We start from the raw sequence: 16,865 nt of genomic DNA on the forward strand, positions 1-16,865 counted from the left end.
CAAAATATGACATTCATAAAATAAAGTATGTATTCTAGATTCCTTTCTAGGTTCGATATTTGTGGGAAATTGTGACATCTCTATGTCTAACGGACTTTTAGGTTTATTTTCGTAAAATATGAATTAATGGTCTGTTATGTTTCTTCCTTAATGATTTCAAAAATCGATTCAAGGAAAAACTCTGTTTGGGCCCTCGGATGGCCCGGGTAAAAATCAAAAAAATTTGTTGAAGTCGGAAGAAGAAAAGTCAAGACCTACCACTCGGATTAAGGCCCGAGTCATACTCGAAAGACCCAAGTCAAACTTGGTCAACAGTCCCCTTGACTAACCCGGGTTGCCCCATGACAAGTCTAGGACCAAGGCCTAGCACTGGCCGGACCGGAACGACACGTTCCAAACGTTTCGAGTCCATAGGCTTGGATGCGTCCTAGCCCTAAGCCAGATGCGTCCCTCAGCCTTAGACGCGTCCAAGACGCGTCTTAGTACTTCAGATCTGACCGAGTTATAACCTTCTCGGACAAGGACTCCGAGAAGTTAGGACGCTTCAGATGTGACCTAGACGCGTCTGGGAGCATGATCGAGGTCTTGGTGCTAGACTGAGACTTCCGCATCCTAGATCATCTAGGACTCCAAGTCCGAGATGAATTAGGTTTGCCCAAACGCGTCTGGTAGGGCATAGTCGGTCACGTTTTAGACGCGACCAGATATGCTATGACGCGGATCCCTCGGGACCTCCTTGTTCGAGATGGACTGGGATGCGTCTCGAGCAAGCCGCGGCTGGTCAGACGCGTCTTGAGCAGTCCGCCCAAATAGAAACTTTTATTTTGCCCTTTCTTCTCTTTCCAAACTCCATTGTTGTTGTTTTCATTCAGAAAACTGTTGTTTTCACCCAGAAAGCTGTTGTTTACAACCAGAAAACTGCTTTTTACAACCAGAAAATTGTTGTTTTCATTGATTTTCATCACCAAACCTCATGATTTTGAAACTTGTTTTTACGTTTTCGAAAACTCTTTTCAAAAAAATTCAAATCTAATGATTCTACGCATTGAAACTCTTTGAAATACGTGTTTTGATTACGAATAAATCTAATTCAAACTAATCAAAATATGTCCAAATCTCTATTCAAACTAATCTATATATAAATTAAGTTTGAATCTAATTCGTTCTAGCCAAAACTAGTTACATGCACACGGCTCGTGATGCCACTATTGGGTATTGTATGTATCTATTACACATAATCATCTAACTAATATTGTAAGCGGGATCTTTATCATCATATGATTAACACTAGTTTAACCAGGATCATATACATGAACTAATAATGAACTAGAAACTGAAAGAAGAATACCTGGATTCGCTTTCCCTCGAACTAGATTCCAATGACTTTATCCCGAAGAAGATGAGAGCTCCAATTGTCGCTCCCCTACTTGAGACACCTGAGTAAATAAATTGATCTCCCTTCTTTGTTGTCTGCTAGAACTCCATTGAAGGTTGAGAAGAACCATTCTTCTTTTGACTCTATAGATAGATTGGGAATTTTTTCTCTAAAACCCCCTCTCTCCACTTAGCTGTATATTGTGAGAGAGATGAAGTTTTCTCTTGAGAAAAATCAAACCCTTTTTCTGTTCTCTAATGACCCTTATATAGAGAAACCCTAATTAGAATTTGGGTCCAATTAGATTTCCATAAGAGTCCCAGAGAAAGTAAACACATCAGAACTTGTTTCTGACTGAATTTAGGGTTTCCCCTAACTAGGGTGTGACCGGCCACGTAAGCCCATTAATGGGCTTGGCCTGGCCGGCCCACTCCCACACTATGGCCGGATATGACCTCCCCTTTACCGGGGTTGGTCTGGTCGGCCTATAAGTGGGTTTTTACCCTTTTCGAGTTCTTCTTTTGAGCCCGATTCTTTCTATCTTTTTGGCACTATCAGACTGGATCATATCCATCTATAGGCAAGCTCCCATGAGTCAACTCTCTCCGATCAAGCTACCACTCTTTGGTGTAACCCGTTGTAGGATCCGGTCTATGTTAGCCGCGGATTACCGAAGTGATTCGGCGATCGTAAGCGGCTTTTAGCTAAGCAATATGATCCCTAATTAAACCGGACTAGATGATCTTCCGAATAAAGTCATCGTTATCCTAACTGAAAAATTGTACGCATTGCCATCTTGGTAGAAGGACACTGCTTCGGAAGGAGATGTCACATCTCCTTCGGAAGGACATCTCCTTCAGACCGAAGGACTATATCCTTCAGGTAGACGAATTGATGGGAACATTGCAAATCCATGAACAAAGGGTGAATAGAAATTTTGCAAGCTCTTCAAATTATTCGGTTGATCAAGTGCTTCAAGCAAAACTCACTTTAGAAGAAAATAATATATACCCTAAAAAGAAAGAGACTATGAAAGTTATGGTAGGGGTTATGATAATCGTAGGGGGCATTGGAAGCCAAAGGGGAAGAAATATTGTTAATAGAGGAAGAACAAATGAACCAAGAAGAAGAGGTAGAGGAAACACTACTATACCTTATACTACCCAAGGTATAGAAATGAATGTTGGACATTACAGTAATGAATGTTGGTATAGAAATGAAGTTAAAGAAGAATCAAATCTTGTTGAGACTGATGTAGAAATTAATGTTGATTCTATATTGCTATTTTCTTGTGATGGACTTAATGATTCACAAACAAATACTTGGTATTTCGATACCGGTGCAAGTAATCATATTTGTGGGAAAAGAGAATTGTTTGTTGAAGTAAATGAAAACATAAAAGGGAATATAAAGTTCGGTGACTCCTTAAAGATTCCGGTGTTGGGAAAAGGTAATATCCTCATTCAACTAAAAATGGTAAACATAGTTACATTTCCGATGTTTATTATGTTCCCGCGATGAAGAATAATATTTTGTGTTTGGGGCAACTTTTTGAGAAAGGATATGATATTAGATTGAAGGATCTTCATCTCACTTTAAGAGATAGAAGTGGAACTCTCATTGCTAAAGTCAAGATTGCAAAAAATAGATTATTTCCTTTGAACATTTAACATGGTGATGTAAAATGCCTAAACGCTATTGGGAAAGATGAATTTTGGTTGTGCCACTTGAGAGTTGGGCATCTAAATTTTGATGGGATGAAGACCTTAGCAAACAAGAACATTGTAAGGGGTTTACCATGTATTGATCACCCAAATAAAGTGTGTGAAGGGTGTATCTATGGCAAACATCATCAAACAACTTTTTCGAAGAAGGAAGGTGGAGAGTTTCTAATATATTGGAGCTTGTGCATACCGATGTTTGTGGTCCATTCAAGCCGATGACAAATGGAGGTAATAATTACTTTCTTACTTTTATTGATGATTTTAGTAGAAAAACAAGAATTTATTTCTCAAAAAATATCCGAAGTATTTGAAGTGGTCAAAGAATTCAAGAACATGGTTGAGAAACAAAGTAGTTTTATGATAAAGAAACTAAGGTCTGATAGAGGTGGAGAATATACCTCAATAACATTTGAGATATTTTTTAGAGAACATGGGGATTGTCATGAACTTACCCATTCATACACACTAGAACTAAATGGAGTTACCGTAAGAAAAAATCGCACCATATTAGACATGGCAAGAAGCATGTTAAAAAAAACTAATTTGCCTAAAGAATTTTGGGGGGAAGCCTTGGCATGTGCCGCATACTTGTTGAATAGATGTCCCACTAAAAGTGTCTATATGAAGACACCGGAAGAGGCATGGGGTTATTACAAGCCTAGTGTATCTCATCTAAAAGATATTTTGGTGTATTGCTTATGCAAAGATACCGGAAGCAAGAAGAACAAAACTTGACGATAAAGGTTAGAAATGTATCTTTCTTGTGTATAATGAGCAAACAAAATGTTACAAGTTGTTTAATCTAATTGCCAATAAAGTTCTTGTTAGTAGAGATGTGGTATTTGAAGAAGATTTGGCATGGTAATGGAAAGGAAAAAAAATTACTCAAGTCGAACTTAGACTTGAAGGAGAAGAAGAAAAAGAAGATGCACCACCAAGAAAATTTCAAAGAGACTCACAAACACCATCATCTTCATCTCCACCATCCTCATCATCGGGAGGAAGTTCTAGTGAAAGGCCAATGAAAACAAAAGGTTTGAGAGAGATATATGAAGTTGTGGATAATGAAGAAGAATTGAACTTGTGTTGTTTTCTCATGGATTGTGATCCTATTAGTTATGAAGAAGTCATCCAAGAAGAAAAATGGGAAAATGCCATGAATGAAGAAATTAATGCAATTGAAAAGAATGATACTTAAGAGTTGACAAATTTGCCAAAGGGATACAAACCTATTGGTGTGAAATGGGTGAATAAGACAAACAAGAATGCAAGTGGAGAAGTCCAAAGGTACAAAGCAAGACTTCTAGCTAAAGGTTACAAGCAAAGAGCCGACATTGATTATAGTGAGGTATTTGCTCACATTGCTCGTATGAAAACAATTAGATTGTTAATCTCTATAGCGGATATATTTACGAAGCCCTTGAAGCATGATGTCTTTGAAAGATTGAAGTGGATGTTAGGTATGAGAAGCTATGGAAATTTGGTTTAAGGGGGGATGTTGAAAGTGGCTTTTAAACCAAATTTGATTTTGGGCCTACTATGAAATGTGGGCTTCAGTAAATGGTTTGATCAAACTAGAAGGGATAAAGAAGGAAAAAAACCTCATGAAATTGATTAAATGGGTGTAGAGAGTTCTTTTGTTTTGACTAGTTCAAGAGTAACCTAGTGAGAGAAAGAGAAGAAAAAGTGTTCCTGAGTGAAGATTGGTGATGAAGCGAATAGAAGAAATGTATGGGTTGGTGGAGATTAAGAAGTATATAATCACAATAACACAAGTAATAAAACCAATACTCAAATCAACTCAATATATTTCATTCAATAAGCTTCAATCAACACACATTCAAATAAATCAACAAAAACTTAGTTCTTCAACAACAAACTAATTTTGATATTGTTACTTACCTTGCATACAAGCATGTTCAACCCAATCTCTTCTCTAAACCATAACTGTTTAAACATTCACTTGTTTCTCTCACTAGAAACCCTTTTTTTTCTTAAGAACCAAATGCCAAAAATCAAAAAATACTTCTTGAACCCTCTCTTTGTTTTTTCTACCTTCACTTAATAGAATAATGAAGTCAAGCCCAATTTTGGTTCAAAGCCCAATTTGGTTTAAAGCCTAATTTGGTTTACAACCAATTTTTAACATGGGTATCTATTTTAGATTATTATCTAGTTATGAACGCGTTTTTCTTTTTAGTTGTTAATCAGATTATAACAAGTCAACAAATAGTGTTCATATTGAATGAAGATTTGGGTTTGAAAGCTAATTAGTTTGAGTATATTGTTTATGTTTTTTTTTTGTTGAGAGAAAAACTAAACAAAATCCACAGAGCCTAACTAAAATACGAAAGTAAAGATTCAGGAAGATCCGATAGAGCCCGCCATATCCAGGTACCCATATTCCTGCGACTCCATTTAGCTAAAATATCAGCTTTAGCATTTCCTTCCCTATTGATGTAAGTGTATATAACTTTGATGAAATTTTCTTCTAGCTGACGTACTTTGTCAATGAGCTTGCCTGCTTGCCAACCAATATTTGCCTGATCCCTGTTGAGAGTTAGGACAATATTACTATTGTCACTTTCAATATGAATATAATCAATATTCTTTGATGTCGACCATTGGAGAGCTTTGACAATTGCCCAGCATTCACATTCTTCTGCATTTTGGCCTCTATAATTACATGCCGAGGCAGCGAGAAAGTTGGCTTGGTCATCGTACATGATACATCCAATCCCAGCTATTTCCTTTCCGTCCATAAAAGAGGCGTCTACGTTGATCTTAATGTAAGGAGCTTTCGGAGGAGACCATCGGATATTTCTTTCAAGTGGTTGAGATGGCAAAGGGTGCTTGAGAAGGTTCGGTGTGCTATTTACTTGATCAATAACCATCATGGGTAGAATCTTAGCATTAGAGAAGCATCTATCACACCTCGCTTTCAAAATCTGCCAAAGTATATTTGCGAAAAGACCGCTTATCTGCTCATCAATATCTTTCCATGAAATACTCCAGTCAATAAGACTATTAATGTTGCCTGATATAATATTAAAATGAAACCATACCACTGTAGCCAAATCACAATGTAATAGTGCGTGAATCAATGTTTCAGGAGCCCGACAGAAAACACAGTCAAAGTTATGGCCAATAAACTGCCCAATTTTACCACGGACCGGTAAGCTGTTCGTACAACATTTCCAAAGGAATAGTTTGATTTTTGGGTGAATAGGTAGATTCCAAATGAAGATACATTCCTTAGTCTCATAGTCATAATGTTCAGTACGTAAATAATAATACATGGATTTAATGGTAAATTTACCTGATTTGGTAAGCGTCCATCGTGCAATATCATCCATTTGTTCCTGTAAGTTTATGCTCAAAATAGAGTTACATATATCATCATTAAAGCATTGAGTTATTATAGTCGTATTCCAATGATTATTGATAATAAGTTGAGAAACCTTTGTGAGGTTACTATTAGTGGTGTTACATATAGGAGGAGGTTGATTAGGGATCCAATAATCATACCATATGTTAATATTGGTACCTTTATTAATATCCCAAAACGTTAAATTGGTGAAGTATTTCGCTTTAAGAATATTAGCCCAAGGAGAGCCAGGATCTTTGATAAGGCGCCAAACTAACTTGCTCAGAAAAGCTTGGTTGTCAAGAACAGGAAAATGAAATCCAAGACCTCCCAATTTTTTGGGAAGACAAATAGAAGACCAGTTAATGGTATGAATCGAATTAGATTTTCCCCACCAGAAAGTTCTTTGAAGAACTTCAATGCAATTGCTTATACCCTTAGGGAGGGCAAAGCATTGCATTTGGTATCGGGGAACAGCTGCTGCTATTGTGTTGATAACAATAGAGCGACCAGCTGGAGAGAGGAGAGAAGCCTGCCATTTAGAGAGTTTGTTCTGAATCTGAGTAGTGAGGGAAGAGAACAATTTTCTTTTATTCGCTCCTATAAAAAGATGAGTTCCGAGATATTTATCTTGATTGGAGGATTGATGAACTTTAAAGTTACGGATGATCATACGTTTGAATTTCGGATGAGTGTTTTTCGAAAAGAAGATAGTAGACTTGGTGAAGTTAATCATCTGCCCCGAAGCTAAACAGAAGGTATCCAGGATATGCTGAAGAGAATTGATATTAACTAGGGAGTTCTGCCCAAAAATGATGCAGTCATCTGCCAAAAGAAGATGTTTAATATTGATATTGGTATTGGGGATAGGAAAGCCTTGGAAAGGCGTGGCCACCCCATTGGTCTCAAGAAGACGACTGAGACCTTCCATGGCAAGAGTAAACAGGAAAGGAGAGAGAGGGTCACCTTGCCTAATTCCCCTACTAACATTAAAGGTAGGGCCAGGACGACCGTTAATCAGAACAGCCATAGTCGAAGTAGATATGCAAGTGTGAATGAGGCTAATCCACTTGGAGTGAAACCTCATTCGTTGCATAATGGTCTCTAAAAAACTCCATTCAACCCGATCGAACGCTTTCGACATATCTAGCTTCAGCGCAAAATAGCTCTTCGATCCTTTGATTATCTTAAAGGAATGAACAATCTCTTGGCTGATGATGATGTTATCCGTAATCTGTCTTCCGGGAACGTAAGCCGCTTGAAAAGGCGAAATGATTTCAGGAAGCACAAGTTTGAGGCGATTAGCCATGATCTTGGTAATGATTTATAGGTGGTATTCATAAGACTGATGGGACGATAGTCAGAAGTGGTATGAGGGGTTTTGGTTTTGGGTATGAGACATATATGAGTATGGTTGACCTGCTCAGGAAGAAGAGTATGAGTAAAGAAATCCGAAACTAGTTTGATGATATCAACTTTCACCGTATCCCAATTAGTTTAATAGCACAGAGGAGGAAAACCATCCGGCCCAGGGGCCGAATCAGCTTTAAGAGACATGACGGAAGCATAAATCTCCTGATCCGAAGGAACACTAGTAAGGGCAAGATTAGAAGAGTCTGTAATTTGAATAAAGAAAAGATCTAGTAACTCATCAGAGATAATCGAATCAGAAGTAGTGGAGATACTACAGAGATTGGTAGAAAAGATGTTAGCAATATCTAAGTCCTCTTGAACCCAAGTACCATTGTTGTCCTTAATTGCCGTAATGCGGTTCTTCCGATTCCGATTAATAGCTTTGGCATGGAAAAACTTGGTATTTTGATCACCAAGTTTGATATTGTCGTTTCTAGATTTCTCTTTCCAAAGACTTTCCAGCTGATTATAGGCTTCCTCAAGTTGTTGATTTAAATCGTGAAGATTCTTACAGTTGTCCGCATGCTGAATGGCCTCAGTAAGATTGCGAATCCTGGTATCGAGGTGACCAAACACATGTTTGTTCCACCTAGCAAGATTAATCGCTAAGTGGTTAAGCTTCGGTTGGATTGACTGGAGATTGGGAGGCCAGTGATCTCTGATGAAGTCGCCACAATCCGGATGGGACATCCAAGTTCTAATGAATTTAAAAGGGCGCTTACCAAGATTAGCATTAGCCGAGGTAGTCAGAAGAATAGGAATATGATCTTAACCAACTCCCGGCAGGTGAGTAACAAGAGAAGAAGGAAAGTCCATAAGCCAGGAGTGAATCGTGAGGGCTCTGTCTAATCTTTCTTTAATGAGAGTGCCTTTAAATTGTCTATTGGTCCAAGTAAAGGTGGTGGCCTTATAACCCGCATCCCTGAGACCTAGGTCATTAATCACCTAGTTGATTTTAGTGACTTGACTAGAAATCTCATTTCGTCCTCCTTCCTTTTCCGACGGGTGTAAAATGGTGTTGAGGTCACCCATGACAACCCATGGGACCGTGGTCTCTATCCTCTGATTACTAAGGGTAATCCAGGGGGTCATACGGTTTTTCCGATAAGGGCTTCCATAGAAGCCTGTCAGAACAAAACTGTTACCATTATCGTTGTGGGTACATCTAGTGTGAATCATATTATCATTAACATAAATGGTATTGACATCATATTCATTGGTCCAAAACAGAGCAAGACCCCCCGCTTTATTTTTAGGCTTTACCACTACCAGATTATAATTGGCATGTAATTTGAGAATTTGATTAAGGTGATTAGTGGTGCTTTTGGTCTCAGAGAGAAAGATAAAGTCGTGTTTGTGGGTCCTAATAAGCCTATAAAGATGCTTTCTGTTTAAGAATTGCCCACAACCACGAATGTTCCAAGCTAAAATGGACAGGTCGGGTTTAGGTTGATCCATAACACAAACTAAAGGCACCCCACTAAAAGAACAAAGAACATAACAGGAAAAGGGAGAAGAGGCACGAACAAGGAAGAAAAAAACAGAGGAGAAGAAAACAAGGAAGAAAAAAGGAAAACAAAAAACAGAAACAAACAAGGAAAACAGAGGCTAGGAGAAGACTAAGGAAATAGAACAAAAACAAATAGACTATGAAATTAAACATACAAGAACACCAAATAAGAAAAGTATCAACAATAAACTAGATAGACAATAAAATTAACACTAGTAAAACCATAACATTAGACTAATGTCCCTGCCTTGAACAAGAAACAAATAGACTATGAAATTACCACATGCAAATAGAAAGCACCATAGGGTAAAGAGAATAATCATTAAGTTACTCCCAAGGCCAAAGAAGATAAATCACGGGGTAGATTACATTTACCTAGCCGAAGGAGAAGAGTTCAAATCCAAAGAAAGAGTGATGGAGTGTGCCTTTCCCAGTAGCTGAGATATGCCGTAGTGGTGCGGCTAAACCTAGGAGTGACAGCACTCTTTTTGTTTAGACCAACCACTCCTGACTTGCAAACCCTCTTTTAGATCTATATGCTTCCTAGAGTTGATTTGTTGAAACAAATATCAATAGATGGTGGCCATGTAAGAGGATGATTGCCTATAAGGAAATTTGGGTGAAGTTGAATGTCGGCTAGGGTGGTTGAGTATCTAAACTAGGGTTTCTACAATTGGGTGTTAGAGGAGCTTCATTCAACTAATGAAGTGTGTGAAAGTTTATGTTAGTTGATAGACTATAAGACATAAACTAAAATAAAGAACACAATATTTAACGAGGTTCGGTCGGAGGATCACGACCTACATCCTCGGAGAAAGCCAGAACGGCTACATACTTTATTATCCACAATTGTGGTGATTCGTTACAATGATTTATTAGTAATCGAATGCTTAAACTCCTAGAACCCATCTCTTATTTATAGGGTTCAGGGTTTTCTAGTTTCTCCTAACTAAACTAGGAAACAATATAATCTCTACTCAATATTACTATTAAATAGTTACAAGAGATATCCTAAATATATCTTCGATATCTTTCATATCTTCCAATATCTTAGAGTCATCTTGATCGTCTGATCTCTTGATGTCGATCCGTCTCATCTTCATATATCTTGGACGGTTGATCTTGGATATCTTCGGATCTCGATTCATCTCGATTCTTATACTCTAACACTCCCCCTCAAGTTGGAATACGGAGCTTGTGAAGTTTCCAACTTGAAGATTGAACTTGGAAAAGATGATTTTTGCTCGCATATGATCGGATTCAAACTTGAACTTGAACTTGAATTTTAACTTTTGTTTAATGTCAAACAATTACCAATGATGCTGAATTCTTTGTCTGCAACTTGAACTTGTAATCGCACATAAACTTGATATAATATTTTTGTCTTTCGTAAGCTTGAATCTCATTCTTTTCTTCTTTGTTTTCTTTCTTTCTCGAGCTTGAATAACATTTGGTGAGAGGGAGGTCAACTTCAAATTTATCAACAAACGAAGGAGGAAACGATTCCATATGTAGTTGATGATGGAAGATAGTAACCGGTGGATCCATGAAGAGGATGATGAAGACATAGTGTCACAAAAAGAAGAGAGGTAACAGAAAGATAGCGTCTCGAAACCATGTGAAATTTTACACTCACGTGAGAGAAACCACGAGGGAGAGATTACAATCCACGAGCGATATCGTGAGGGAGAGAGATATAGCCGAGAGAGAGGGTTATGGTCGAGAGAGAGAGAGAGATGACAAAGAGAGAGATTACACCATGTGAATTATCGATCTTGAATAATCGGGAGAGAGAGATAAGCTCGTTGGACTACAAACCGAGAGGAAGAGGGACGATTACTCACAAATTGAAAAGAAATTGGTGGTGGCTAATAAGGTGATGTCCGAATCGATGAAGGATTTCAATTGGTCTAAGGAAAGGCCGGAAAAGTCGATCGACAAAAAAAAGAAAGTTCTCAATCCAATTTCTGGTGAGCTGGAGAGACGAAGTTCGAAAAACCAAAAATTCAATTGGTTTTGAAAAAAAAACAATTCACAACATTGAATACATCAAACAACGTTGGAGGCGAGAGATTTAATGCGAGGAATATCGAGATGAAACAAAAATTATAGTAGTGTATCCTACTAAATATGATTTGATGGTGGTGTAATTGATGAGATTAGAGAGAGACCATCAATGATGTGTGGAAATTTGCGACTCCTCATTAACAAATCCACGACAGTGATGATTGAACGATAATACAACAAAAAAAATTGTTGGAACTTGCGGAAGCTTAATCCGGATGCAAAGGAAACGATTCGGCAAAGATCGTTATGAGAAGAGAGTGAATGATGGATTAAGGTGAACTCATCGCAGCCGATAGAATGGCAATATTAAGGCGAGTAAAGATATCGGCAAGTTGTGGAAGCTGGAATACGGATTGCTTGAAGCACATCGAATGTGGAGATGTGGAAAACATCTGTGAGATCAAAATCATTGGGAGAAGAAAATTGAACCAACATAGAAAAAAATAAGATTGTGTTTCATGTGCGCGGATAGATTTTATCACAACATGTGATTGTATTTATAATACACGGTTCCAACTGTACTGATGTGAATATGTGATGATGGAGAACCCTTATAGAAATTAGAAGGCATCGTGGAATTTCCCACTGCCTGTTGTGATGATGACAGAAAGACGGGACGAAACCATATGAAAACCCTCACACACGCTGTCACAGAGAATTTAAACAACCCAAAGGAGATGGAATATAAATCTCTTTATTAGTATTAGTAAATACTGAATGAGAATAGATGAGAAACTAGGGTTTCAAACTGAGTTGGATCAGGACCTAGAATAATAGCAATATGTGATTGTTGAAGCTGATATGAATTGGAATCCATTGAAGCAAAATTAGGGTTTCAAGAGAGAGAAACGATTAAGAATATTTTGTTCATAACTAACCTGAAAAATTTTTGACCAAGGACGAGAAAAGTAGAATCACGACGTGAGAAAATAGTCGGGGATAGCGGAAGCAAAAAAAGAACACAGGATTAACAAACACTAGAGAATCTTGGATATTCGAAAATAATCGACAAAGATTGATCGGTTATTGATTACAACGATAAAAAAAAAAAACGTTGGAAATTTGCAGAAACCTTATTTATGAATCGGTTGAATGGAGATGATATACTTCTTGCAATGGAAGATGTGAATGGATATTAAATCGACAAAAAGTGATTAGAAAGATATTGAATCACGACGAAAATATCATCGATAATAGCGGAAGCAAAAAATCGATGAAACAGGGTTGATGAACCTGCGGAGAAGAATTTAACCAATAAAAAAAATCGAGAACTTGCGGAATTCTGATCAGGATTGATTAACCTGCTCTTGATACCATGTGAAACTTTATGTTAGTTGATAGACTATAAGACATAAACTAAAATAAAGAACACAATATTTAACGAGGTTCGGTCGGAGGATCACAACCTACATCCTCGGAGAAAGCCAGAACGGCTACATACTTTATTATCCACAATTGTGGTGATTCGTTACAATGATTTATTAGTAATCGAATGCTTAAACTCCTAGAACCCATCTCTTATTTATAGGGTTCAGGGTTTTCTAGTTTCTCCTAACTAAACTAGGAAACAATATAATCTCTACTCAATATTACTATTAAATAGTTACAAGAGATATCCTAAATGTATCTTCGATATCTTTCATATCTTCCAATATCTTAGACTCATCTTGATCGTCTGATCTCTTGATGTCGATCCGTCTCATCTTCATATATCTTGGACGGTTGATCTTGGATATCTTCGGATCTCGATTCATCTCGATCCTTATACTCTAACAAGGTGCATGTTATCAATTGTTGGTTTGGGTCTTCAAATCTTCATGGATTTGGTGAAAGTAGTTAAAAGATTTAAGAGTGGAAGATTAGAGATTGATAGTGAATCGGGTAGGGTGGAAAGGGGGAGAAGTTTTGGGATTTTCTCTCACCTCAAAAAAACCCCACTTGATTTTTGTTAGTCACCCAAAAACCCCGTATATTGTTTATGTTAGTGTGTTATTTTCTCTTGATCTCCAACAAATGGCCCCTTTAGTTTATGACAAACTTCCTGCTCTCATAGTTTATAAAAAAATATCCAGATGACCTCCGTTTTGTTGTTACCATCATATGACCGTTAAAATCAAAACTTATTCCAAAGTTACCCTTTGCACGACTTTTCAAGCGGTCACTTCAAATCTCTCAATCTTTTGATTTTGTTGTTGTCATTTCCAACACCTAACAAAATATGAACCTCTCCATTTACTTTTCCTTCTTCATCTACTCTCAAATTTGTATTAAAAATGGGTAGATACGTTAGTTTTCTTTAAAAGTTTCATCATTCAAGCTTTGCTTATATGTTGTTGGATAAGTTGCATCCGGGAGAAAACTCCCCAAGTTAGGATTTTATGAACATTTGTGCAAACAGGGCCATGGGTCTTGAGAGTTTGGTGTTTGGTAAGATTTTGATAAGCTAATATGGAGCACCAATTCTGAAATTTTGATTATTGTAGGTACCAACCAAGTTTAGTGGCTTTTCTTCACTGAACACATGATTTGTTGCTTATAAGAATGATACAGTTGAGGAAATGGCCGCCAATTTCTCCGAGAGAGTTCAAGTTGTGTTTATTGCTATTTATATGTTTTTGATGCCTGAAGAAATGTTAAAATAATACATGTGAGACAATTAGACAAATATGGTATGATCAGAACATATTATAGATGCCATCGTTGTACTTGCATGAGTATCGAGTTTTGTTCACATATGATCCTTATGTAGATAACTTGTTTTTATACATTGCACATTGATAATTTGATTCTGATCAGATTCCCTTAAAGGCAGGATGTATTTCCGTCTAAGCATCAAGGAATAGGTGTTTTTAGAATTTCTCTGGAAGGAAGTCGTTCTCAATAGTAAGCAATCAATAAAGAAGAATACGAGTTATATAGTTTAGAGTGGGACTATGGGAGAAGTTTCAAAACAAATAAAAATTGATTATCTTCTTTCTCGCTCTAGAACTATTATTTTGATCTTCGTTCTCTCTCTAGATTTGTATTGATCTTTGTATCTAATCATAGTTTTATAAGATCATTTCCTTTTTTTTTCAGATCCAATCTTCTTGTTTATCCCTTTTTTTTTCAATCCACGTCGATTGATGGAGATGCTTACTATTAGTTTTTTTCCATGATATGGAATTGGGGAAGAGTGAATAGATTTGTTGATGCAGTGGCGTGGCTGAAAGTTTAGAGGCCCGGTGCAAAATTTCTAGTGGGCCTTCTTATTCTAATAAGTAAAAATTGATTTAAAAAAGTAAAAGAAATATTACTTAAGAACTTCTAAACAACTCAGACGTAAATTATATTAAGCAACTGAAAATTAATCTCCAAACCTTATAGGATTGAGTGAACTAAGATTTTTAAAAGCGTGAAGTATCAATAATAAACTTTAATTGGAGATTACCTCTTAACATCAGAGCATTATAATGCAATCATATAATTGATTGAAATTTTTGCTCACTTTAAATTTGGATATAGTACTTTATCATGTGAATTGAGTGAATTAAGCTCAAACTTCTATTGATTAAGTAATAGAGTACCAACAGAGATTGTCTAAACATAGAACCTATTAGAGAACTAACTTGGGTCGAAAGAGAAACAAAACGGAGTGAATAAATGTGGGTAGAGAGAAAATGAATTAGGGTGTTGATGTGTTAGGGAAGTAAGAAAGATAAAAAGAATTCACAAAAAAAAGGGAGTGAATAAATGTGGGTAGAGAGAACATTGGGCCTTTAGTTAAAAAATTGTAGTAACATTAGTGACAAACTAACAAAAAGTTTGGAGCCATGTGGTGGAGGGGCCCAGTGCGAGTGCACTGCCGACGCCCCCACCACACGCTATTGTGTTGATGTCTGGCCCTGCCTTTTAGAGAAAGAAACACAAAGTGGGACGTAAGTGGAGATGGAGGTTGATTCCTTGGGATAGATAAATATTTTAGAGAGATGAGAGAAGGGATGCTGAAGAAATTCTAGAGAGAGAGAGTTTTTAGACGGAGAAAGAGAGTTTAGGAGTGAGAGAAAGGTAATACTGAAGATGGTAATTGTACCTTGGGAAGATTCCCTTGAGAAGGAAAAGGATGGAAGGATGGGAATAGAAAATCTAAAGCTCAGAGATTTGTGCGGTAACCGCAAAAGGGAGGTCATCTACGTATTTTCGATAAATTAAGGAGGCAGGAGTGAAGCTGGTTATAAATTAGGGGCATCTGAAAAATAACCCAAAGACTAATTAGGTACCTCGTGGAAAAGCATTCCCATTGGGAAAAGATGTAGTTTTAGTTAATGCTTAGCTTGAGATATATCAAGATCCTATTAAAGGTAACAATAAAAAAAAGGTCTTTTGTAAAAGGGACCTGTCTCTAGTGTATTGGGACACAATTAATAAAAGGACATTAGTCCTTTTAGTAAGTAGACATTTTCCCAAAAAGAAAACTAAATAAATCATAATGTATTTTAACTTTAAATGACAATATTAGAAGTACTTTAATATTTAAAATTAATCACAACAAAAATAAAATACTTTCGTAGTCAATATCCATTTCTCTATCTAAAAACACGGACCAGATATTGAAATAAAATTTGACAGTACAATTTCGGTCAATGTAATCGAAATATGTCCACAATTTTGATCAATATTGTCGAAATATGCGAAAAATTTCGACCACAATGGTTGAAATTTTGGACTTTTTTCGACCACAGTGGCCGAAATTCTGGCGACAAAAAAAAAGAAAGTAACCAAGGTAGTCGAAGTATTTACTTTTTTAGAGAAATCTTCACCGACATTTTACGCTAATAGGATTAAATAATAAATGTGTTAAATAGGAGAGAAAGATATGAGAACAACTTAAAAGCAAATAAGAATGCAGTGTTTATAGGTGATGGTTGTTTTATAAAATAAGTTAAAATATGATTTTGTGGTAGGATATATGGATCTAAGGAAGGACATGAAAATTAAAGAAAACTTTGATACTTGTATTAATGTAATCTTAGTTTTCTCCAAATAAAAATTAATTTATTTTCTAAAATGGTAAAGGGAATGCAAATCTAAAAGTATGTTATTTTAAAAAATGTTCGTATACCATTTATCCAAGTCCCTATACTAAAAACCTAAAAAAATCCACTGTCTATGGACTTTTATTATTGAATTTTTTCTCAGTCATGTGATCGAGAGTGGTGAGCTATATATAATCTAAGTCTCTGGCATGCCAATTGATGTAGACGCAGCGGAATTAAAAGAAAAACTATGTAAATAAACAAAAAACAGTAAATAACTAAATAAACTAAACTTTATTAAACTTCAAGAGGTTTTTTTCTCTTCAATATGAATAATAAACAAGACTGGACCTCCTTTTATAGATTACTAAACTTTCCTAGATAGACATAAACT

The 16,865-nt window shown here is 36.6% G+C and overlaps 1 protein-coding gene across 1 annotated transcript; it reads right to left on the reverse strand.

The window, feature by feature from the left end:
* Positions 1-7,963: 7,963 nt before the first annotated feature.
* On the reverse strand, positions 7,964-8,569 carry LOC147548931 (uncharacterized). The gene has a single exon (XM_086668159.1). The coding sequence runs from the start codon at positions 8,567-8,569 to the stop codon at positions 7,964-7,966; it is 606 nt and encodes a 201-aa protein (XP_086524285.1).
* Between the last annotated feature and the right edge of the window lie 8,296 nt (positions 8,570-16,865).

Source organism: Eschscholzia californica, unplaced genomic scaffold, assembly GCF_041429995.1.
Source record: "Eschscholzia californica isolate CP2 unplaced genomic scaffold, dmEscCali1.0.p SCAF_3, whole genome shotgun sequence".
Classification (NCBI taxonomy): Eukaryota; Viridiplantae; Streptophyta; class Magnoliopsida; order Ranunculales; family Papaveraceae; genus Eschscholzia; species Eschscholzia californica.